This window comes from Artemia sp. Qi Xiang Cuo, chromosome 17 (genome assembly GCF_049724085.1).
Source record: "Artemia sp. Qi Xiang Cuo chromosome 17, ASM4972408v1, whole genome shotgun sequence".
Taxonomy (NCBI): Eukaryota; Metazoa; Arthropoda; class Branchiopoda; order Anostraca; family Artemiidae; genus Artemia; species Artemia sp. Qi Xiang Cuo.
In genome coordinates, this window is record NC_142810.1 from 9,712,518 (window position 1) to 9,737,759 (window position 25,242).

A 25,242-nucleotide genomic window follows, 5' to 3' on the forward strand; every position below is an offset into this window, starting at 1 on the left:
TAGTAAGTTGTAACCACCAGTTTATATTATGTGACTATTCGTCAGATTGACTGAATCCGGGTTTCTCGAAAGAGATTCACCTTGGTACAATTTTGTTTTCTTTGGTTTTATGTCATCAGGTGAATAGTCACAACGTATCTAGCAAGGATTTCGGAAGCAATGGTAATCAAACAGTTCGTTTAGAGAAACAGTCCAAAATAACTGGCTTTCCTTCTTCAAGCATTTTAGAAAATCTCTGGTAAACCATAGAAAACATTATCGGCATAGAAAAAAAAAGCACAAGGAGGTCACAAAAACAAACGATGTCTGTGGTCTATCAAAAATTAATATGTCCATGATTGTTACCAAGTAGGACTAAAAAAAAAAATAATAAAGCATTAACTGGGTATGTTACTGTTACAAATGCTTTAATTCTCTGTGTAATATTCTATTCAATTCCATCCAATATGAGCATGGAAACCGCGGCAGAAAAATTAACGCCTTTGCTGTGATGACCAGGAAAGTCGTGGACCCAAATAGGAGTACACTACTGGTAGTTTCACTCACAGTCTAGCCACTGATTGTCGTGACCAGTGTCTGACCATGAGGTGGGATATTTTCGAACGCATAAAATAAGATTTCTGGCGAAAGAAAAGAACCTTTGAGGGGCAATCCGAGGCAAGAGAAGAAATCGGCTTTCCGTACTAGTTTTGAGGATTCAGTGCCTTTTACCACTGAGGACTGGTGAGCAGTAAGTGACTCAATTCACTTTTGAGGTGCGAATGTTGCCTACCCAAACCAGTCTGAAGCTGACTGGTGGGGTTTTCCGGGCGGGGAAAACAAAGCTTGGCACCTTAACACTACCAAATAGGGATCTTGCACTAAGGGGTAAAAAGAAAAGCAATGTGAGTCTCAACTTTTTTTGGGCTGTGAGGAGGTAATTAGCCTTTGTAGGCAGAGCCCTGACGCCTTTTTATAAGTCCAACTATAATACCAATAATGGCTTTTTTAGAAGTACTTTTTCCCCTGTTGACCGCCAAATTTTTCATCCATCCTTTAGACAAGAGGCAGTGTCATGAGAATAGCACCAGTTCTATACTTAACGTTTCACCAAATTACGTCCTTAGCTTAGAAAAATTTAAAAAAGCAAAAAAAAAAACATTTTTTGGCGTTCAAGCCCACAATGTTTCAGGAAATATGATGTTCTGTATTGTCACAAACCTTACAAACAACATAACGCCTGAGAGGATGTGTTAAAAACTAAGAAGTTTTCTGGTTTTTATACTCTGATATAATTTTGATCAATACGTTAAAGAAAACACACAAAATAAATTAAAATCAACAGAATTCAAAGATTATATCACATGTTTGGATGGTAGTGGTCTGGATTCTTCTGGGGATAGAAATAGCTATTGTAGAAATTCTGAAAGTTTCCTTGGTAACCTTCTCCTGTGAAGAACTGTGGGCTGTAGTAATTTGGGTAGTATAGTTGTTGTTTTGCTTTCTCAAATTTAGCTCGCTCCGCCTCTGGGGAATTTTCAGGAGTTTCTATTGGTAGTTTCTGTTGCAACTCGGTTCTCTGATTTCCGAAAAAATTTCCTGAAAAAAAAATAGAGATATAATCTCAGACATGTTCACTTTCGGGGTGGTAGAGAAGGCCAATCCTGCAAGAAAATATTGCTTGATGGCACTGCGGCAGAGATACTGTAAAAAAACTAATACGGAAGAGTGAAAAAATAGAAAATGTGTTTATGGTTTCTTTTACTATTATTGTGAGGTTGTTTTTTTTTCTTATAACAGCTCAATCTTTTCAGACATAAATGAATGAATTAGTTAATTAAACTTACCAAACAGAGTTAATCTCGATTAACCAGAATCATACACAAAAGAAAATAAAAGAAAAAAGCACCTAAAAGTGACCGATCATCAACCACCCATCCCCTGAAAAAATACTGTATGTTAAACGCTAAAATTTTAGAAAATTCATAAAAAGGCTTGAAACATTTTTGTCTCGCCATATTATATTCAAGTCAAATGGAATTCATTGTAACGAAACCCCAAGTTTCAAATTAATTCTTAGACAAGAGCTACGCATATGAGACATTCAAATAACATATTTCTGCTACTTCTTCTATGTCACACATACAATTCGAAGAACTTGTTTCTTTTTAACAGAGGATAGAATTTATAGAGGTGAAAATAATTCATAGGCGAATTAATTCATTAGTAAAGGTGAATCACAAAAAGCTACAAATAATTTCCATTACGATTATAATTATCTCTGCTTCCAACAATTCTCGAGTAACCAGCCTGCGTATTCATCCTGGAATCAGAAATTGGCAGAATGGAAAGATGGTGAATGGTTGGAAATATTAATACCCAGCCACTGAAGTGATGTAACAAAGGGGACAGACAGCGATGTACATATAAGATGCGAAGGTCAAGAAGGCGAAGAACCAAATACATACAAGACCAATCCAAAGTGCCCATACGACAGAGCAACCATAAATAACTCCCTCATTAACTACATTATTATATGCACATTATTAAACATTATGAATATATTTTCTCATTATATATACACCTTTGTCTCCAACAATTTTTGTGTGGCCAACCTGCATCTTCATTCTGGAATCAGAAACAAGTCGAAAATTGAAAGGTCGTAAATTATTAGTAATGTTGTTGGATGTTGCACAACCACCCAGATGATGTAATAGAGGGAGTAAATAACGATTTGCATGCCAAAGACAAGGTAAAGGATGCAAAGAGCTGATAGTAAAAGCATTTAAATGAAGACCAATCCAAAGAACCTAAGCAGCCGGGCAGCAATAAATAATTTTTTAAGTCAGACAAAGAATGTGGCAGTAGCGGGGCCACAGGAAGCAAATGATGCAAGGAGGACTTCCATACGACGTGATAACCTTGTACTTCTATGGGCTTCCAGAAGAATGGTAGACAATGGATCGCGGTTGGTGGTTCCCTAAAAGATGAGGTTGGGGTTCTATCCTTCAACGAGCTACGGTCTTTGGTTTAGGATTATCTTACAGGAAGATTAGCCATTGCTGGCCTACAGTACAGTAAGCGACTAGGCACATGAAGAACTAAGTCTAAGTAAGTAAAAAAAAAATCTTAAGAAAAGTATCCTTACTTCTGCTGAATACAAGAAGGTCATGAGCATATGCTAGACATGTGATGTCAAAAGATCCACAAAAATATGTCGAAGGTGGATGCTTAATTAACTGAGAGACGCATATTTCAAATGGAGTAGGTGATAGAACTCATCCTTGTCAGACCTATTTGGAAAACAGTACGTTTTTTTAAGAACTGAACCGTTACCATGAACATTAAGAAAAGACGAAGAGTGACAATGCTTCGGCAGGAAAATGATAGAGAAATTTGTCCCTTTCAGACACAATAAATGAAATAATATAAAGTGGTTCATGGAAACATCCATTTAGAAATATCAAGAGCTCAAAGGTTAATAGTCTGTTTTTTTAGAGGCATCCAAAAAAGAGAAAAAAGTATCTGATCAACTTGGCCTTAACCCTAGGCAGAAAAACAAGTGAATTCTATCCAAAATCAACCTCTCAATCAAAATCAATTAATCAAAGGATACGTTCTAAAACCTCACTCAGATTGCAAAATGCAGTAATAGATCGGTTGTAGGAACAATCAAGTACCTTTTTTAACAGCCTTTTTATGGTATGGTATGGTAACCTTTTTTGTTACCATACAGCACAGAAAGCTATCCAGGACGATAGACGAGCTTCAAATTTTTTTGTAATAACAACTGAAGGTTACAAAATCAAAATTCTGCAGTCTGGCTGAAGATGAACAGCAGAAACCCGAAAATCAAACTCATTAGACGAATATTTTAATCGCTTAAGAGTAATTTGAACGAACGATAAAGCCACAGAAATTACATGAAACTACTAAACCAAAAGCGGTAGATATTTATGAAAATACTGACAAAAGTAACTGCGAACAGACTAATTCAATTTTTAATCGCTGATGATGATGATAACTTTTGATGAATGATATTCAGCCCAAGGTTAATCTTCTATAGGGCAAAAGCGGTGTAATATTTAACTTGTAAGTATTAAGTTTCTTGGATAGGGCTAAAGCATGCTTTTCAAATCATTTTAGCGAACATGTGACAGCAGCGTAAGCCGTTACCAGAACACTCATAGCTTTTGTAGATGACCTTATAACAAAACAGGTAGGGCAACTTAAGACTCCCTACAGAAAAGTATCTTCTCAACCATATTGCTCTTTTGAGACGTAGGCAGTTGGCAACCTTGCTCAGTAAAGTCACTACTCTACTTCTCGCTTTGGTTCTTCTTCAGGCACAGCGAAAGTGAAGTTTTGTGGCAAGCCGTGTATCAGTGTCAAAAAAGGGCGAGACACAAAAAGGGAAAATGTAGCTGACTTATAACACAGGCTAGTAAAAATTATACCGGCTATTCACGAATTACGAGTGAAAAAGCAAGCTTTTTAAAAAGTGACCGCGCTTTCATCATTATAACCAATTTTTATCAATAAACCAGGTAATGCTTGGTCTCAGGTATTTTCAAGCAAAGTTTTCAAAAATACTATTCAATTCCTGAAGAACTTGATAATAACACGAAGAAAAAAGTCACAATTATAAGTTTTATTAAAGTCATGAGCGTTATAATCCGAATTTAGTGCCGAGAACTGCTTGCCTGAAACAATCTATTCTAGCGGACGGGAATTGCTTTCCAAGTCTAGCCAATTTTGTCTTCTCGCGAATACTGATCTGGCAACTTTTCGTTAGACACAGATAATGAAAATAAGTAAAAGAAAGCTAAACTAGCTTCACTTTCTAGCTCGCAGAGAAAGGCCTAAATTTTCGTGATTTTTTTTTGCACTCTCGACAACACTGAATGGAAAAACTTGCTCTGGTATTTCACAACACTTGTATCATCTATACTCTTTCTCAATCCAAAAAGTTCAGCACTGGAGAATATTTCATCATTCCTTCATACGTCACAAGTCGGGTGAAGTCCACTGGACACGATTTGAACTCTTATATTTGTCAAAAATTACGCAATAAGATTTCACCTGTTGTTCCTCATGCTATAATTTGATTTATATAGCTAGTTTTATCTATTCAAGTTCAAAAGCTAGATAACAATTGAACATGATCAAGAGTTAAATTTATGACATTAATTTCGGCACAGATTCAACGCCATTCAGGCCATTTTTGTCATCACTGCAGCCTGGATAAATGTAAATGTTTGTTGACGTGATGCTTTTATGCACTACTTCAGTAAAGCTGGTTCAAATTGATCGCGATCAAGTGTTACATTTATGACATTAAATTCGGCACAGATTCAACGCCATTCAGGCCATTTTTGTCATCACTGCACCCTGGACAAATGTAAATGTTAGTTGACGTGATGCTTTTATGCACTACTTCAGTGAAGCTGGTTCAAATTGAACGCAATCCAGTGTTACATTTATGACATTAATTTCAGCACAGATTCAACGCCATTCAGGCCATTTTTGTCATCACTGCACCCTGGATAAATGTAAATGTTTGTTGACGTGATGCTTTTATGCACTACTTCAGTAAAGCTGGTTCAAATTGATCGCGATCAAGTGTTACATTTATGACATTAAATTCGGCACAGATTCAACGCCATTCAGGCCATTTTTGTCATCACTGCACCCTGGACAAATGTAAATGTTTGTTGACGTGATGCTTTTATGCACTACTTCAGTGAAGCTGGTTCAAATTGAACGCAATCCAGTGTTACATTTATGACATTAATTTCAGCACAGATTCAACGCCATTCAGGCCATTTTTGTCATCACTGCACCCTGGATAAATGTAAATGTTTGTTGACGTGATGCTTTTATGCACTACTCCAGTGAAGCTGGTTCAAATTGAACGTGATCAAGTGTTAAATTTATGACATTAATTTTGGCACAGATTCAACGCCATTCAGGCCATTTTTGTCATCACTGCACCCTGGATAAATGTAAATGTTTATTGATGTGATGCTTTTATGCATTACTCCAGTGAAGCTGGTTCAAATTGAACGTGATCAAGTGTTAAATTTATGACATTAATTTAGGCACAGATTCAACGCCATTCAGGCGATTTTTGTCATCACTGCACCCTGGATAAATGTAAATGTTTGTTGAAGTGATGGTTTTATGCGCTACTCCAGTGAAGCTGGTTCAAATTGAACGTGATCAAGTGTTAAATTTATTACATTAATTTTGGCACAGATTCAACGCCATTCAGGCCATTTTTGTCATCACTGCACCCTGGATAAATGTAAATGTTTGTTGAAGTGATGCTTTTATGCAATACTCCAGTGAAGCTGGTTCAAATTGAACGAGATCAAGTGTTAAATTTATGACATTACTTTCGGCACAGATTCAACGCCATTCAGGCCATTTTTGTCATCACTGCACCCTGGATAAATGTAAATGTTTGTTGATGTGATGGTTTTATGCGCTACTCCAGTGAAGCTGGTTCAAATTGAACGTGATCAAGTGTTAAATTTATTACATTAATTTTGGCACAGATTCAACGCCATTCAGGCCATTTTTGTCATCACTGCACCCTGGATAAATGTAAATGTTTGTTGACGTGATGCTTTTATGCACTACTCCAGTGAAGCTGGTTCAAATTGAACGTGATCAAGTGTTAAATTTATTACATTAATTTCGGCACAGATTCAACGCCATTCAGGCCATTTTTGTCATCACTGCACCCTGGATAAATGTAAATGTTTATTGAGGTGATGCTTTTATGCACTACTCCAGTGAAGCTGGTTCAAATTTTGTAATCTGTTTTTAATTGACTGATTCACAAGAAAAAACTCCATAAATACCAGCGGGGGAGACTTTTGGCTGTTGATAAATTCAAATATGCAAGTAACTGCAACAAATCAAAATATCAAATTAAAAAGCCATAAAAAAATGTTCCCCTGAAGCTTTGCCTAAGGACGGCCAACAAGCCCAGAGGTGACCGTTTAACCTATTTGTGAAACATCAGTAAAGATAGGCAAGTGACCTTATTATACCAGACCATTAACTTCAGCCGATTTCTTCTTTGTTTATCGAAGGGAAGTCATTCCTATGTCGCTTCGGCAGACAGCATATAAAAATGGGGAATACGCCAGGTCCAAAGAGGATTAGGATGGTGCATAGTAGGCGTAAGTCAAATTTTCAATTTGGTATTTGCAGCTTCTCGAGATATCTTCTGATTGCACATATGAGCCTTGCAAGACAAAAATTCTTAGTTTATTTGTCGACCTTACGTATAATTTTTCGAAGAGTTCGAACTGAGTTTGGGGTAGAAACTCAAAGTTATTATGACTGAGTCACTACACCTGATTATGCAATAGTGTTTCCACTTCTACCGATTCTTCAGGACATCTACCAGATTCCCAATCTGTTTCCCAATAAAATAAGATGACGAAACTATTTTCGGTAGAAAATCGTTACAGGTTCAGGGACATCTACCAAAAATCATCGAGGTTTTACAGATTGTTTTAAGTGAAAAGTGGAAACAGTGTTCTGCAAAGAAAATAGACAAGATAAAGTAGAAATTTGTTTGATACATTTCAACTAAAATTCAATTTACCTGGAAAATACCACTGTTGCATTTGCTGGTTCCAGTGTGTCTCAGGCATCGTTGATCCAGATTGTGTTGGGTGTACAACAGAGTCTGGTGGTAAATACTGGTCAAGTTCATTATTATCCAATCGTAAAGCGTCTTCTATAGTCGCTGTATTCATATTAAAGCGGTAATCTGGACGAAAGCTTGTCTCTCCTGAAATTTAGGTAAGTTTAATAAAGTGCTAGCCGTCTTGTAAATTATGCTATAGTAGTGGCAATAATGGAGGATAATAATGGATGATCATCGTACACATTAACAGGGATCATGGGGAAAGTAATGGTGATATTGATGGACATAGTAATAATAATGGTGGTGGTGGGAGGATGATGAAAGCGATAATGACTATGAAGATGATATAGAGCAACCACTCTACTAAAATTTAAATTATTATTGCTAAATTTATAGCACAATTGCTTAAAAATTAAATAGAATAAATTCATTCAATTAAATTACTAATTAAATAACTAATTAAATTAAATAACTAATTAAGTTTAATTTGTAAGCTTGGGTGCAAAGAGAAAAGCGGTAATTGTTACGGAGTTTCAGCGGAGTTTCGTGAATATTTCTTTTTTAATAAAAAAAAATGTTCGATTTTTTTCGTTTCAATCAAAAAAACATTTTTTGTTTTGTTTTGTTTTGGCCTAACTGACCTCCTACTAGGTAAAAATGGCTGCACACATGCGGCAGAGAATACAAGAATATCAATAAAAAAAAAACTTTTTTGGTATTTCGTTAAATAAATTTCATTAAAAACGACGAAATTGCCCGCCCCCTCGTAGATTTTTAAAGATATATTTTTCCTTTGCAAATCAACACCCCTACCCTGAATATAGTATATTTTACCCTCGACCCTTTTTCTAAGAAAGTGTGAGATAGATTCTTTGGTGTTTAGTACAAGACAACAAAGGATGTTTTTGGCAGTGATGGTGATGAAGATGATGATAAAACAGGCCTACTTTGTAATGACAGTTGTGACTTTTTCATATAATGAATTATAAATAGGGGTTATTTCAAGAAATAGCACTGAACATTGAGCAAGGATAACTGAGCAGAGATTCGGCAGATGGTTTTGATAGCACAATACAAATTTGCTGAAAATTGGATCAGTAATATGCTAGTTAATATTGGGTTGTGCCCTGAGCGTTTGATTTTCATTGAGAAATTCAACCAGTTTTCCTAAAGTAGTTGGTTACAGAGATATCAACATGGGCAATCCAAAATGTGTTAGTTTGAAATTTTATTGAAAACGAAAAAACATTAAAGTTTGATTTTTTTTTTCAGACGTTAGAATTTGAAAAAATAAAAGAAGAGGCAAGGAGAGGGAAAAAATTAAAAAAAGTAAAAAAAATTACAGGAGAGAAAAAATTCATAGTTTTTTTTCACTTAACAAAGAAAAGTTTGTTGCAAAAAGAGGATATTTTTAGAAATCAGAAATTTTGAGAAATTGCGACGTCAGAAGCTCCATTTTTTAACAATATCCAATTGTGAGAACAGGGGATCTAGTGCGTTTTCGAAAAAAATGAACTTTTAGCAAAAACCAAATAAGTTATGGGGAAACGGATTGGTCCAATGGATGGAACGTTGTGACTTTTAGAAATAGGCCAAGAATTACAGTTTGAAATAAAAATGCCAGAAGGTAGGAGTTACCTTCTGAATTATTACAGAAGGCAATGCATGCTGACAACTATTTGTCTTATATGTTTTCTTTAATTTCTTTAAGAAAGGAAAATTTTTGCATTTGCATTGTTCTTTTAACAAACCAAGCAAACCTAGAAACTATGTATCCAAAATTCTATTCCTGTAATGGTTTCTTAAATTTAAGTCTCTTTTCAAACAGTTCGTGGTAACGAACTGTAGATAAGGAGCGACCCGGCTCAATGGTAACCGAAACTCTAGAAAACGGAATTTTGATACCAATAGATATCAAACAGTTCGTGGTAACAAACTGTAAGTAAGGAGCGACCCGGCTCAATGGTAACCGAAACTCTAGAAAACGGGTTTTTGTTACCAATAGATACATCAATAGAATCAAATGTCAATGCTGATTTCAAATATATAACCTTCATCAAGTTTAGTGCAACCCATCAAAAGTTACGTGCCTGAGAAAATTTGGCTGATATTCAAAAAAAGGGGGAAAGACCCTCTGAAACTTATAGAACCTTAATGAAAATCACACCATCATATTCAGCATATCAGAGAACCCTACTGTAGAGGTTTGAAGCTCATATCTACAAAATGTGGACTTTTACATTTTTTTCCAGAAGACAGATCACGGATGCGTGTTTATTTTATTTTTTTTTTTTCCCCAGGGGTGATAGTATCGACCCAGTGGTCCTAGAACATCATGGGAGGGCTCATTGGAACGGAAATTAAAAGTTCTAGTTCCCTTTTTAAGTGACGAAAAAAAATGGAGGGCAACTAGGCCCCCTCCCACGCTTATTTTTTCCCAAAGTCACCCGATCAAAATTTCGAGATAGCCATTTTGTTCAGCATGCTCGAAAATATGATAAATATGTCTTTTAGGGTGACATAATCTCCAAAAGTTCCCAGAGGGAGGGCTAAAAGTTATGAACTTTACCCAATGTTAACATAGTAGGCCTATTGGTTATTGGGAAATATACAGAAGTTTTCAGGAGTTTTTTTTTCTGGTAGTGGGAGGGATGGATGGGTCGGTGGTTATGTTGGAGGATCTGTTCATGATGGAAGTTTTTATGGGGGAAGTGAAATTGCCATGAAGAGGGCGCCGGACTTCCCAGCATTATTTATTGGTTATTGGGAAGTATACAACCATTTTCAGGAAGGATTTTTTCTGGGGGGGGGGGGCTAGAGCAGGGGGTTACTATGGAGAATATTTCCGTGGTGGATGTTTATTTGGGGTAAGAGACATTGCTATGAAGGGGGCGCCGGATTTCCAAGCATTAGAAATTAAATCGATCATTAGACGATCAGAAATTAAATAAAAAAAACAAGTTTTTTCAACTGAAATGTAAAAAAGAATATTAGAAATTAAAACGAACAGAAATTATAACGTATGTGAGGGGGTTCTCCCCCAAGTCAAAACCTCGCGCGTTACGCTACAGTTTTTTTTAGTTCTTTCAAAAGATCTATCTATTCTAATTAAAAGGCCTTTGTGATTCAGGGGTTTGTGAATCAAATTTTTTTTTTAACTTTTAACGTAAAGACCGTGGTATTGACTAAGGGGAGAACCCCTTCATATACGTAATAACATATACGTAATATAAAAACAATAAAAAAACAAGCGATACGGCTCAATAGTAATCGAAACTTTTAAAAACGGAATTTTGATGTCAATAAATGTATAAAAAGAATGTGTTTGTAATGCTGATCCTAAATATATAAATTTTATTAAGTTTAGTATTACTCATCAAAGGCTACAGGCCTGAGAAAATTTACTTGATTTTTTAAAAAGGGGGGAAACATCCCCTACAAGTGAAAGAATTTCAATGAAAATTACACTGTCAGAATTCAGCGTATCAGAAAACTCTTTTACATAGGTTTCAAGCTCATATCTACAAAAATCTGCAACTTTGTATTTTTTCCCAGAAGAAAAATATACGAATATAGAAGTTAGTTACGTAAGTTAATTTGTAAAGACATCCATTTAGCAAAAGAAAAGTGAAATTTTTATGCAAATAAAAGCTGCATTAACTAAAAAACGATCAGAAATTAAATAAAAAAAACAAGTTTTTTAAACTGAAAGTAAGGAGCGACATTAAAACTTAAAACGAACAGAAATTATTCCGTATATGAAAGGGCTGTCCCTCCTCAACACCTCGCTCTTTACGCTAAAGTTAGACTCTTTCTCACAATTTTTTTAAACAATAAAAAACTTTAGCGTAAAGAGTGAGGCGTTGAGGAGGGAACAGCCCCTTTCATATACGGAATAATTTCTGTTCGTTTTAAGTTTTAATGTCGCTCCTTACTTTCAGTTTAAAAAAACTTGTTTTTTTTATTTAATATCAAAAGAATTGGATTATAATGCTGATTTCAAATATATAAGTTTCATAAAATTTAGTCTAACCCACCAAAAGTTACGAGCCTGAAAAAATTTGCCTTATTTTCAAAAAAAGGGGGAAACACTCCCTAATAGTGATAGAATCTTAATGAAAATCAAACCATCAGATTCAGCGTAACAGAAAACCCTACTGTTACGCTGATCTACGTGGTGAATTGCGTGGGAAGATCTTTCCATGGAGGATCTTTCCTTGGGAGAAGGGACATTTCTTTGAAGGAGGCGCCGGATTTCCCAGCATTATATAAAAAATGATTAGATATTAAATAAAAAAACAAGTTTTATCAACTGAAAGTAAGGAGCAACATTAAAACTTAAAACGAACAGAAATCAGTACGTATATAAGTTGGATCTCCCCCTAGTCAATACCTTACTCTTTACGCTAAAGTTTGTTTTAGTACTTTCAAAAGAGCTATCTGTTCTAATTAACTGGCCTTTGTGGTTCAGGGATTCGTGATTGGAACAAAATTTGAACTTTAGCGTAAAGAGTGAGGTATTGACTAGGGGGCGAACCCCCTTATATACGTAATAATTTCTGTTCTTTTTAAGTTTTAATGTTGCTCCTTACTTTCAGTTGAAAAAGCTTGATTTTTTTATTTAATCTCATAGCCAGATCTATAGTTGGCTTGGTTTTACCGATGCCATGAGACACACCGTGTCCACCCTTTTGGCATCAGCTGTGTTGGGAGAAATGTCGGATATTGACTCGTCAATTATGTAGTTGATGAGTACTATATCTAGGACGCTCAAATCAACCAATAATTTGGGATGCCCTCAGGTACCCCTGACTACATTTCTGTGTGTGTATTGGGTGTAAGGTACGGGGGTCGCCGCTTATTGGTACAAAAATGGCGCAAAAAGGTTGCTATGCCACTTACTTGAGGGGGAGAACCCCTTGTCGGCCCAAATTTTAGTGAGATTCCCGCTCTTACCCCAACGGTTCCGTATCTATCGGGTATGTCAGTGCCCGATTTACGGTATACCCTGTCCCAGGGTATGATAACGCGATCGAGTGGTCAAATGGCCACTTTCTAAAGCCAAATGCACCCGCCTTGGGTTACGGCTAGAAAATCTCTAACTCTCTCCTTGGAGGTAACAAATCCCCCTGTCAATTTAATAATGATCGTATCTCTTAACTCTAGTCCTACCCTATCTGGGTTCTGGAAACTAGTACACAGTTTGTAGAAAATATCTTACTTGTATTCTTTACAAGGGTCACAATAATAACACAAAAATATGTTACCCCGAACGGGGTCTAAACGCTGACTAAATCAAAAATAATAATCTTCACAGCACTGTTCATAGGGGTGGACCTTCACTTGGCCCAGCCAATAATCTCAATCCCCATTCATAACCAATTCTACCTTCCCAGCCCTATTATTCAATGACTCAAACCAGGAAGTACAAAAATAGAATTTACTTCAAAGCTTACTTATTGCAACACAACTATAGCTTAGCAACGAGACTTTTAAATCGTCATTAAAATTATACTAGAGGCAAATCTAAGCAAATCTAATTAGAACGAAAACAAGTTATTTATCTGAAAAGAAAAGAAACAGAGGTGGAACCCCAACAGTGTGCTATAGACCATTTTCTACTTTTACAATTCAATACCTCTATTTTGTCATGAAATAAAAATACTCTGAAAGCCATTAGCACTAGCTTACTTTAAACTAAAAAGTTAACTCAAGATCAAAGAATAAAATACAGCTCTCAGAAATAGAACAATACCTTTGCGGCCCTGAAATTACCCAGTTATTAGTAGGATGTACCTCTGCATGTGTTTCAGATCGGAACTAAGTCCTTATACTTTATCACAAGACATGCTTAGGCAACACATAAGATTAGTTAAGCATAATTTAAAAGATTAATTCAAAATTAAATAAAACTAAAGACTAGCTAATCCATAGCTGACATTCTTTGTGGCAAAAGAGGGGGTAAGCCGTGCATTTTGGCCTCTGAACTAAGGTAGATCGAGCTAAAAAGGCAGCCAATGCTTATATATAACATCTCGCTGTTATATTATGAGTGTTACTACACTTTAAACGGCTTACCATTTTGAGAAACTTGACTGCAGTTACTTGGTCCAGGCTGGGTAACTGGGGAAAGAGGTGGGGTTGACGATGTACAGCTTGATTTTGAACTATTTGCTGGGGAAGGTGTAACATAGCCAATGTTTGATATAGGAGGTATGGACGAAGAGTTCAATTCAAATGCGTGCTGCGGTTGCAGATGTTTATAGCAGCTGAAACAAAACATATATGAGGTAACAAAGATGGTACTCTACGTAAAGCTCATAATTGATAACCCTAATTGCCCAACAGATTGCTAAGTGTAACCCCTTAGCCCCTTCAATTTACTGCATAAATGATTATTACAGTTTCGTTGGATTGATTTTCATTCCAACTTCCACATTCACTCTTAGAAACCAGGTGACACTGCCAACCCATTGTGAATTTCAAGTTAAGCTTTGAAAGAAAATTAAATAAACCATTCCTGTCTATCCCTCCCCCCCCCCTCCCCAGACAAAATTGATCTAAGTAATTGAAAATCACTTGCATGGGTACGTTATAGGGTAGACGCATAGTAGAGGAAAGACATCAGGCAGGAAAAAAGAAATTCCACTCAGTGCTCTTTCCAAATACAATCATGGCTGCCGTCACAACTGTATCCCAACCCCCCCCCCTCTCATAGTGAGACCAGATATAAAATACGCTATGAACGGAAAATTGCTTATTTTCTTTGTTTTTTTTTCAAATAGGCTTAATTTGACAGTATGAACTAACTTGTACTGAGAAATGACCACAAAAAATGGCAAACCCACAAAATCAGCCAAGCTTTATGTGTTTCAAAAAAGGCCACCATAGCGATTGCCAAAAGTTGTATACAAGACAGACCACCTGATCCACATGATTCTTGGATGTAGTGACCCCTCGACCCCCACAATCAGACACATAAGAAGGGGTGGGGCCTTCGCCCCCCCCCCGAAATATCACGATTTTTTTTATTCCCATAATTTTCTGACTTCTAACAGAATAAGGGATTTGAAGACTTCCCCCCCTAAAAAAATTTCTGCGTGCGTGCCTGCCCACAATAAATAGTTCACTAAACGACAACAAAAAATACAATAATCATTGCCGTCGCAAATGCGTCACAGACCTCCTCCTATGTAACAGGGTCAAATATAGCCTAGGCTATGCACAAAAATATTTTACTTGTTTTGTTTTCAATTTGCTCCATTTCGCATAGTAAACTAACTTTTAATGAGAAAAAAGCACAAGAGATAATGGCGAATTCGTGAAATCAGCCAAGATTGATGAGTTTCAAAACAGGCCACCATAGCCACCAACATAAGTTGCACGCAAGATAGACCACATGGTCTGTATGATTTTTGAACGAGGTGACGCCCAAAAAAGGGCTTTATTAACAAAAATAGTTGCATTAATTCAATCTAAGATTAAAAGTTAAATTTATGATTGTATTAATTTCTCTTAGTGACAGGAAAATAAAATGTGTTTATCCAGAAGAGCTATCAATCATCCAGTTTCATTGTAAATGAAAAGCAATACTTGCTTATGCAAATAGCGGCATGTCAATCCAAAGCCTACTACATTGATAAATAATAAATGATACGTATTGTATTTTCCATTTAGAATGTGCAGATTACGAAAAATCAAGTCTTGTGACTTTGAAAAAAAAAATGCATATGGGTATTTTTCCCTTACTTGTGAAGACTTTGGCATCTAGGTCAGCAGAAATTGGGAGCTGATTATTCAAAAAGTACTCAATTTAGACAGATTGCCCATGGATGGTGATAATGATATCAAACTTCTGTTGCATAAATATTGAACTTTCAAACAATGTTTCAATATTGACAGCAATACAAAGAATTAGTTTTGTTTGTTCAAAGGTTCAATAAATGATTCTGAAAGGATGCGAAGTGACGTGCTTGGACGCAAATATCTTGGGTTTAAGGGAAAGCTATTCAGGTCTTATGGTTTCTCCTTGAGAAGAGGGTTTTCTACTTAAAATAAAAACATTTTATACCCAAATTTTGGGATTTATTCAGGCACGTACGCGGGATATTAGGATAATTATGGTGGGGAGGAGGCGAAAAAATTTTTTATGATTTGAAACGGAAGTGCTCAGAAATTTAGGAAAATATCATCTTTCACGAGAAAGAGGGGGAAGGGAAACCTTCTTACTATTTCTCTGGATTCATTGTACAGTTGAAAAAACTTCTTGTGTGGGGATCTTCCTACCAATATACTTAGCTGAATATTCTACATTTCAACGAAAAATAAAAAGGAAGGTGAATATTCTTGTATCTCGGAGGCTTTTTCTGATTATCCAGCCTTTGTTTTTGTATTTTTATGATTATTGGTGGCCCTTTCTGAATGGATTTTTGGATCTTACACAGTAGCAAGTTTTCCCATCATTTTGACAGCTGGTCAATTTTGATTTTCAAATTTCTATTCAGTAAAAAAAATAAATAAATTAAAACACATCACTTTGTTATCGAGCTACCTGCATTAAAAAACAATCTTCAATTAGGTTATTTGAGACTTTTTGAGACTGTAGCCCCTGGGGTTTTGCATAAATATTAAAGAAAAACCGCGCAGAGAATGATTTACAAAGCAGGATAGAAAAATTACAAAGATCTGACTAGTTGGCTGGGAAACAACCAAAGGCAACCGATTACATTTTTAGGAGGCAAAAGGAAAGTCAAGCCAGTACAGATTTTTACTCGTTTTAAGAGAGGCTTAGACACATATTCGATATATGGCTTATGCTTTCGTCATTAGTCTATAACAATTTTTTTATTTATTTATTAGATAGATTTATTTTCCATATAACAGTAAATTAATTACGCAACAATCTACAAACCCCACAAAGGCTCCATGGCCTGCAGGAGGGGGGTTTTGAAAAGATCACATAGACAATAAAGATTTAAACTGTTAACATTTAAACATATAAATATAACATCAACATTTAAACGTATAAACACAAACATTTAAGCATAAACATTTAAACTCTTAAAATATGAAGCATTTGATTCATAAAATGGATAAAAAAAAACAATAAAAAAACAAGGAGAGTTCATTAAATAAGTTTTATCAAACTGCAATGAATCACAGCATCTATAAATATAATAATAATAAAAAAAAATGGATTACACTATATACGTCAAGGAAAAATTTATCACAAAAAAAAAAAAAAAAAAAAAAAAAAATTACGAGTCTTTGGAAGGTGACAAACGAGTGGTATTCTCGAGCAGAGTCGGGGAAGGGTATTCTGTTTCAAATGACAAGGAACAAAAGGATTAAAATTGGATCTTATTGTTGGCGTATGCGGTTATGCTGTTGGTTATATTTTTTATTTATTTTAGTGCGTTCTTTGTTTGCAGTTAGAAGGGAGAGGGGAGTTAGCGCACTGAATGACCAATCTTCTAGGTGCTGATGCTTGTAAATTTTCATATTCATACATTTTTCACATATTACAATGAACGACAAGCAAAGCAAAACCCTTACTAACAGTATCCAAAAGTTTAAAATACAGAATTCTGAAAAAAAATACATAGCCTACAATAAAATTACTGCTTTAAATCTATAAGGGATGTTAATTTTAAGGTTGATGGCATAAGAAAATGTGTGCTATTTAGGAAAGGGTGGAAAGCAGCCACAAATATGGTGCAATCATGAATTGAAAATGTCAGAAATTGGTAAAGCAGAGATTTCAAGTAAGAACTCTAAAGGAATGCTCATGGATCTGTTTATATTTGTGCTCACCAGTGGTGATTCACCATATGAAATATATAAAGATTAGTAAAAACACCGTTGAGATATCAGATGGAACTTTCGCCTACAGCCAAATCATAAGACCCCCTGGGTAATGTTTGCTAAGAGATGCTTGCGGCCCATCAAGAACGGATGACTTCTGAGACCCCCAGTTTCATTTCGAGTGGCATTCTATTAAGTACTGACAGAACACAACTTCAATAAATGGAAAAATTATTGATGACATAAGAAAAGGCAATCGGTTTTTGGCTATTTCTTAGAGATTATTTTGTCCAGTGATAGATTATGACGTGGCCCTACATATATATACCCCCTCCTCCATGGCCCTATACAGGACTACAGACTACATGATAAAGGACTAAAGCAATTAGCCAGTTAATATAAGCATAACTGAACCGGCTAGTGCCTTGGATGCATCGGGGGCGGATCCAGGATTTTTTTTTTTTTTTTGGGGGGGGGGGGGGCGCAAAATAGGTTGATCCGATAAAAAAAAATTAGGGGGGGGGGCACAAAAAAGGTTGATCCGATAAAATTGCGTTACGAGCAAGTTTAATTAACGCAAACTTGCGTTAATTAAGTAAATTACACTACTTCAGACTACGCTAGGGGGGCGCGCCCCCCTGGATCCGCCACTGGGATGCATGCCATTTTCAAAAAAGTTTATTAGAATAGGCTACATAAGTTAAATAAAAAATCAAATAAAACCCGGGGGCAGTTTTGAAACTCAAAACAAACATCAATTATCCCATATGTAAATAAGGATTCATCCACTGCCACCTTGTCTTGAAAAACATCCGACAGAAAGTTGTATTAACACAGGCCCTTAATGACCGTTACGACCTCTAAAGGCTTTCGAATTTGAATAAGCTTTCAGCACTTACCTGTAATTTGGAGGTCGTTGGGGGAACGGTACTGCATTTTGTGGAAACGAGACGGTGACTTTTGTCCTTTCTCCTGAAAACGAATTTAACATTTTTTTAAATCTTATTTCTCATATTAGTTAGAGATTATAGAAACACTAAGAAATGACATTTATGACAACCCATAATCAAAAGGTATTGTTCAAAATGTCTGTAATACTGACAGCGTCGGTTAGAATAACAACTGAGGTTGTAATTCAAACCAATAAATAGCGGTACTCGGGCTGCTGATTCCAGGTAAATTCTAGTTAATTTTGTATTTGGTTTGGATATTTTGGAAAAAGAACCATATTAAGTTTAAAGAAAAATGTTGTTAAAACGTGGATGCAGCGGTAGCAGAAACCTATTAAAGGTGAAAGTAAAGCGCAAATTTTACATTAAAACGTACAGAAATAAAACTGGTATTCCGCTTGAAAACATTTTGTCCCTTGGATACATCTTGGATCTTTTCATAACAGAAAACTATGACTTTCTAAGATGATTTATTTGGTTGTTTCCTAATTATGAATATTTTAAGGGCAGTAACACGCTTGTGTCAGTGTTGTCACGATAAACTATGAAAATAAATAAGCAAAACAAATCAACAGAACTTGACAGCGTTTATCATCCGTAAATAATTAAAAAACTAACAATCTGTTCTCTCCCAAAGACAAAAAACTTCAAAATAAAGTTACATCTTCTTAAGCTGTTTTGGGCTATTTATTTTTAGCTTATTTTTACTTACTTTCATGTTTCGTTTTTTTTTCATGTGACACCTGCCACCACTAAAAATATTTTTTTACTAAAAGTTAAATTTTTGATTTTTATCTGATTCTTTAATATAAATATGGTTGTATAAGTTTCCTTTTAAGCAAATCAAACAATCAGATTTTTTTTCACTACCCAGGGCACTTTATGAAAATTTCTTGATCGAAAAAGCTTGACACGTAAACCTTTAGACGAACAATTTCTTCGAGTACATGACTTTTTCAACGTCGAAAAAAGATATATCAAAGTTTCTTTTAATTGCAGTCGGTTTTAAAGTGTAGGAAAAAGAAACAATCTACTTGGATTGACGATAGAAACTTAATTTAAAATTTGTGGTCCTTGGAGTACCCCTACTGAGTACACTATTACTGACAAAAGTGTAGCTAAAATTAATTAAACTTCGTCTTGGCAGAGGACGAAATGGAAACATTTAGGAAACAGAGCTTTATATTATTTTTCAGGCACTTTTTTAGAATCTAACTTAAAGCGATGAAACTGACGAAATAAACACGGTTTTTGGAATTTAAATGTTGTTTTATAATGTGTAACTTCAATACGTTTTACCATACTTAATTTTTCAATTTAATTTGTAAATTGATTTAGATTAAATTTTAATTTAATATGAAAAAGTAATTTTTAACGTTTAATTTTTAAATGAATGAAAATTTCTTTTTCAATTTGATTTTAATTGTTGTTCTTGATAACAGATTCAATGTGTTATTTAATTCTATTAATAATATTTAATGCCTCGAATATAAAATTCAGGCTGAAATACAGCCTTTTCTTTAGGAGTTATTATTTTAGAAATGCATTCACTCTTAGAAGGGGGTTAAACTTTAAATAGTTCCAGAAACTTAAAGCATACATTTCGAGTGATGTCCCGTTGCTCCGCCACACAAAGTATTTCTTGTCGTGCCACTCACTCGGTCATACTTGCCTCTTTCAGCCACATCAAACCTCTTCACACCACGTGTGGTATATCGGTCACACATGTGCATGCCTTTCAAACGGCGGCAACCCATCTATATGCGATATTTTGGAAGCTTCTCTACTGTTTTAAAGATGCTTTCACACGTTTTAGGAGGTGAAAATCATTGAGAGATGGATAAGACTAGATTTATTCATAAAAAATTCAGCAGAAAATAGACACATGGTACTAATCCCCGTAAAGCCTTCAAGGCCTTTTAAAGAGGGGAAAGAGACACGCGTCATTTAAACAATAACTAAAAAAAGATATTAAAAGTTTATGAAATAAAGTTTATAAGATCAAAAATAAGCAGAAATTAATTAATCCTAGACAAAAAAAACTAATGAAAATTAGAGAGGCCTAAGTTTTCCAAATTTTTCTAAAGAGGCCAAACGAGTGACACCTTGACGTGATACAGACATCATATTCCACCGTGGTTGTTAAAAATTGAGACCTGACCTTACAGATGGAATGATAGGAATTTGAAATCCATCTATGTTACTAAGATCAAAGAGTTTGGGCAACTTACCAAAGTGGTGTCTGGTGCTAGGGTTGGAAAAATAAAACTATCAGTACCATCTGGCGTTTGGCAAAACTTGGCATTTTTTCTAACTTTTTAATCATTTTTCTGATAGGTACTGAGATCAGACACTTATCAAAATAATTTTTCGACAAGTGATTGGAAGGCATCTATCCCCCCCACGCCCATCATTCCCCCAGACACATCCAATCAAAATTTTGAGATAACCATTTTGTTCAGCGTAGTTGATTTCCAAATAGAAAATACGTTTTTGAGGAGGACACTCCCCCACAACCCTCAGGGCACGGGTTTTCAGTTATGTCCCGGGGGCATGTAAGGTTTTTATAGAAGGCGTTGTCGTTGAAACTTCAAAAAAGGCTCATTCGATTGGAAATTCAAAGGTCTAGTGCCCTTTCTAATAGTCGAAAGTGATTGGAGGGCAACTAGCCGCCCCTCACGCCCATCATTCCCCCAAAGAAATCCAATCAAAATTTTTAGATGACCATTTTGTTCAGCGTAGTTGATTTCCAGATAGAAAATATGTTTTTGAGGAGGGTACTCCCACACAACCCTCAGGGCATGGGTTTTAAGTTATGCCCTGGGGGCATATAAGGTTTCCATAGAAGGCGTTGTCGTAAAAACTTCAAAAAAGCTCATTCGATTGGAAATTCAAAAGGCTAGTGCCCTTTTTAATAGTCAAAATTGATTGGAGGGCCACTAGCCCCCCCCCTCCCCACCCATCATTCTCCCAAACACATCCAATAAAAATTTTGAGACAGACATTTTGTTTAGCGTAGTTGATTTCCAGATAGAAAATATGTTTTTGAGGAGGACACTCCCCCGCAACCCTCAGGGCCAGTGTTATAAGTTATGCCCTGGGGGTATATAAGGTTTTTATTGAAATCTTTGTCGTAGAAACTTGAAAAAGCGCTCATTCGATTTGAATTCAAAGGGCTAGTACCCTCTTTAATAGTCGAAAGTGATTAGTGATATTTTTTGTTGTTGTTGTTGTTTAGACCAGGGCACTTCGTATCGAAGGAGGTGTCGTGGGAACTTCGAAAAGGGCTCATTCGATTGAAAATAGAAAGGGCTGATGCCCTTTTTAATAGTCGAAAGTGATTGGAGGGCAACTAATCCTCCTTCCACTCCCATCCTCCCACGCCCACCCTCCCATTTACCCATTATTTTTAAAAAAAAAATGTTGCCTCAATATTACATCAAAATGCACTGTGATAATGCTAATTCCCAATAAGGCATCTCAGAAACTATAAAGTCTTAAAAAACGAAAATATTTAAAGCATTATTTCCTTTTTCCCTGAAAAGACTATGTCAATATAAAACGAACAGAAATTAATTTAAAAAATGTTTTCCACAAAATAAGTTTTTCAAAGAAGTGTAAAGAACTCCAGTAAACAAAAAATGAGCAAAAACAAAAACAAATAATCTACCAAGCGTGAAACTACGACAAATCAGCATCGATAAATAAATGAAGCCCAAAACGAACAGAAATTACAATAAATAACCGATTCAAACTCAAAACGAGCAGAAATTAACATAAGTTGGGCGCAAAACCCCTATGCCTTCCGAAGGCCAGAACAAAATTTGCACTTTACTGAAAAAATACAAATGAATGGGCATTATCAGTTTAACATACATATACTGATATTTAGTAATCATAATGTTAATATTATTTGATTTATTAAAGTTATAAAAGTAAAAACATTTATATTTTTTTCAGTAAAGTGCAAATTTTGTTCTGGCCTTGGGGTTTTGGGCTTTGATAATCTTGAACCACCTTTTTCGGTTAGATGTGTGGAAGTGGGTGATGATGAAGACAGAGGGGATACTATCGGTAAACCATCCAAAAATTTACTGTTACTCACTACATAAATATTAAACATTAGCCAAAATTCCTATATTCTCTTTATCCTATAAAATAGGAATCAATCTGAACGACTGAGGTTCGAGAGGTTAAATAGAGGTTAAGTCATTAAATCAAAGAGTAAGTGCTTAAAGGAGGTAGGTAAAGAAACGGTTACAGACTTCACAATACGAAACAACGGTGCTGTTCTCCGTTTTACAACCCTGCAGCCAGGAGGTTAACTGAGTTGTTCAGGGCCAGCTATCTTAGGCTTCCTTACACCTTTCATACATACCTTCCCCAGGTATCTATATAGAGCTGGGTCGATTCTGGCTAGGCTTATAGAGTTACATCACTGATCCCTGTCCTTTGCAAAATAATTGGTAACACCAGGACTCGAACTCCAGTTCTAAAGGGCATGGCGTTGCAAGTTCAGTGTGTAAACCGCTCGGCTAAGACTAAAGGAGGCAAAGACCTATTTGTTACGCTTATTGAGAAAGTGTTTAAAGCTTGCTCAAACATTACAAAAAAAATAATGATAAATAAAGAGAATAAATTACCGCTTGAAAATTTAGATTCCTTGCAGGATTTTTCCTCTTCTGCCCCCTTTGCAGTCTTTCGACGGCGTGGCTGGTATTTATAATTTGGATGTTCCTTTTTGTGCAGCTCCCGCAGCTTTTCTGCTTGCTTCATAAAAGGGGCCTTTTCCTCATCGCTCAGAACTCTGTAAATAAAATAGATTAGTTTTTTCAAAAATTCTTCCGCCGAAAACCATTTAGAGAAATTTTCAACTCGGCTGTGATAATGCAAAGGATTTTATGCTAAACAATTTAAAGTTTATAGGAAAAAAAAAAATTGAACAAGATAGTTTCCGATTTCCTTCTGTTATGAAAATTTTAAACGTTCCAATTTTCTTCTGTTGTAATAGTTCTAAGCGTCTTGAGAATCAAGGCGTTTAAAAGAATTTGAACAGGTAGAACTTGTTTGGTTTGGTCCCACTGATTAGGTAATAAGTCTGAAAAGATTGACTCTAAGTAACCTGTTCCAAATTGAAGTAAATTGAACAAAATTCAAGTAAACTCAACCAAATTGAACTAGCAGAGACAAAGTAAATTGAATCAATGGATGGAACTTGATTAGTTCGAAGAAGTGGTCAGTAAGTTGAACTCAATGAAACTGAACCAGAATAAATTTAAGCCAATTTTGAGCCAACTGAAAAAAATGAACCAGTAGATAGAACTTCCTTAGTTTGAGCGAGTGTGTGGCAAAGTGAAGCTAAAAACAAGTTTTACTCAGCGCACCTTTAATTTATGCGGCTGAACTTGCCCCTTCCCCTCCTTGAAACTAGATTTTGTTCATGGTTTGATCTGTTCTGTATGTTGCTACAAAATTGTAAAAACAGTAACTCTATGGACTTCGAAGTCCATATGCATTTTTTATGCAAAGGCAACAAATTCGAGCAAAATTTTTTTTTGCGAGTAAACAAGAAGTAACAGTGATACTTTTCCACGGTTATAGCTACATGTGGTCAGGGGGGCTTATTGGTGCCACCCTACAACCTAATTTTTATGATCTGTTCAGTTGTCAGTAGTTTTACTCCCTTTATAAGTCAGGTCGTCATATTATAACAGTGGAGTTAGTTTAAGGTCATAAGTCACCAACACCTTAACAAACGTTAAGGATCTTTCACATTCCAAACATATGACTTTTAGTGTAAGATTTTTAAACGTGAGACTTTTAAGACGTAAAGTTTTTAAACGTAAAAAACGTAGGACTGTATAATGCTAGAGTTGTTAAGTTTACTGTTACACCTTTTACTTCTATCATACATTTTATCGAAGCGGTTGCCTTACACTGCAACACTATTTTATCTGACGAAAGGTTGTAGCTAAGAGGTTGTAGATTTCTTTTGTTTTGCTTGCTTATTTACATGATTCAACATACTAATAGTGACAAAAATGTGGTAATATCCTACAAAATCCATAATTTTAAAACAGCAAAGAAAACATAGAAAATCGTAGTTTTCAGGTATGAATAGACCTAAGAATGATCTAGAGGGGGAAGGGAATAATTTAAATTGATTTCTTGGTAATTTAAACCATCATAAAGCTTTCCAGGGGCCTTTCACTCACCAAGGGCCTGCGTGTGTTTGCTGGCTGTGAACCAGTGGTGGATCCGGGTGGAGGGAAGGGTGTGCGTGCTCCCTGTCGTAGTATAAAGTAGTGTAATTTACTTAATTAACTCAAGTTTGCGTTAATTAAACTTGCTCCTAGCGCAAGTTAATCGGATCAACCTATTTTGAGCCCCCCCCCCTTATTTTTTTATCGGTTCAACCTATTTTGCGCCCCCCTAAAAAATCCTGGATCCGCCCCTGCTGTGAACCAGTATTTGTGTCCATAAAATTGTGTTTAGCTTAATGTATATTTGTACTAAGGTGAATTGTGCTGATGCAACGCGTGTTTTTGGTTTCTGTACTAAAAAGAGTTGCCCACTTTCTGTCACTTGGTGCACATCTCTACCATGAGTGGCGCACTTTCGCCACGCTTGGAAAAGGCCACGCAATACTTGCTAGATTTCTGCTAGACTTGGTACATTTTCAGCACCCTTGACACGCGCCCCCTGGTGTCCGTGATTTCTAGAAGTCGGTGACCACTCGCTAAAAAGACACGCGCCATCATTATCTATATAAAATGTACGTCACAATGCAGAAATTGAATTCAAAATAAGACTTCGCGAAATTCTTGGAATTGGATTTTC

At 35.8% G+C, this 25,242-nt stretch overlaps 1 protein-coding gene across 1 annotated transcript in view; it reads right to left on the bottom strand.

Moving 5' to 3' along the window:
- Positions 1 to 1,254: 1,254 nt before the first annotated feature.
- Positions 1,255 to 25,242, bottom strand: part of LOC148941870 (transcription factor Sox-9-B-like) — a 54,784-nt gene continuing 30,796 nt past the window's right edge. Inside the window, exons 3-7 of the mRNA XM_089102839.1 lie at positions 23,046 to 23,209; positions 18,352 to 18,424; positions 13,727 to 13,917; positions 7,604 to 7,792; positions 1,255 to 1,578 (exon numbers count right to left, since the gene is read on the bottom strand). Coding sequence (XP_088958965.1) covers positions 1,340 to 1,578; positions 7,604 to 7,792; positions 13,727 to 13,917; positions 18,352 to 18,424; positions 23,046 to 23,209 — 856 coding nt within the window. The 3' untranslated portion in view covers positions 1,255 to 1,339. The remainder of the gene's footprint in view (positions 1,579 to 7,603; positions 7,793 to 13,726; positions 13,918 to 18,351; positions 18,425 to 23,045; positions 23,210 to 25,242) is intronic.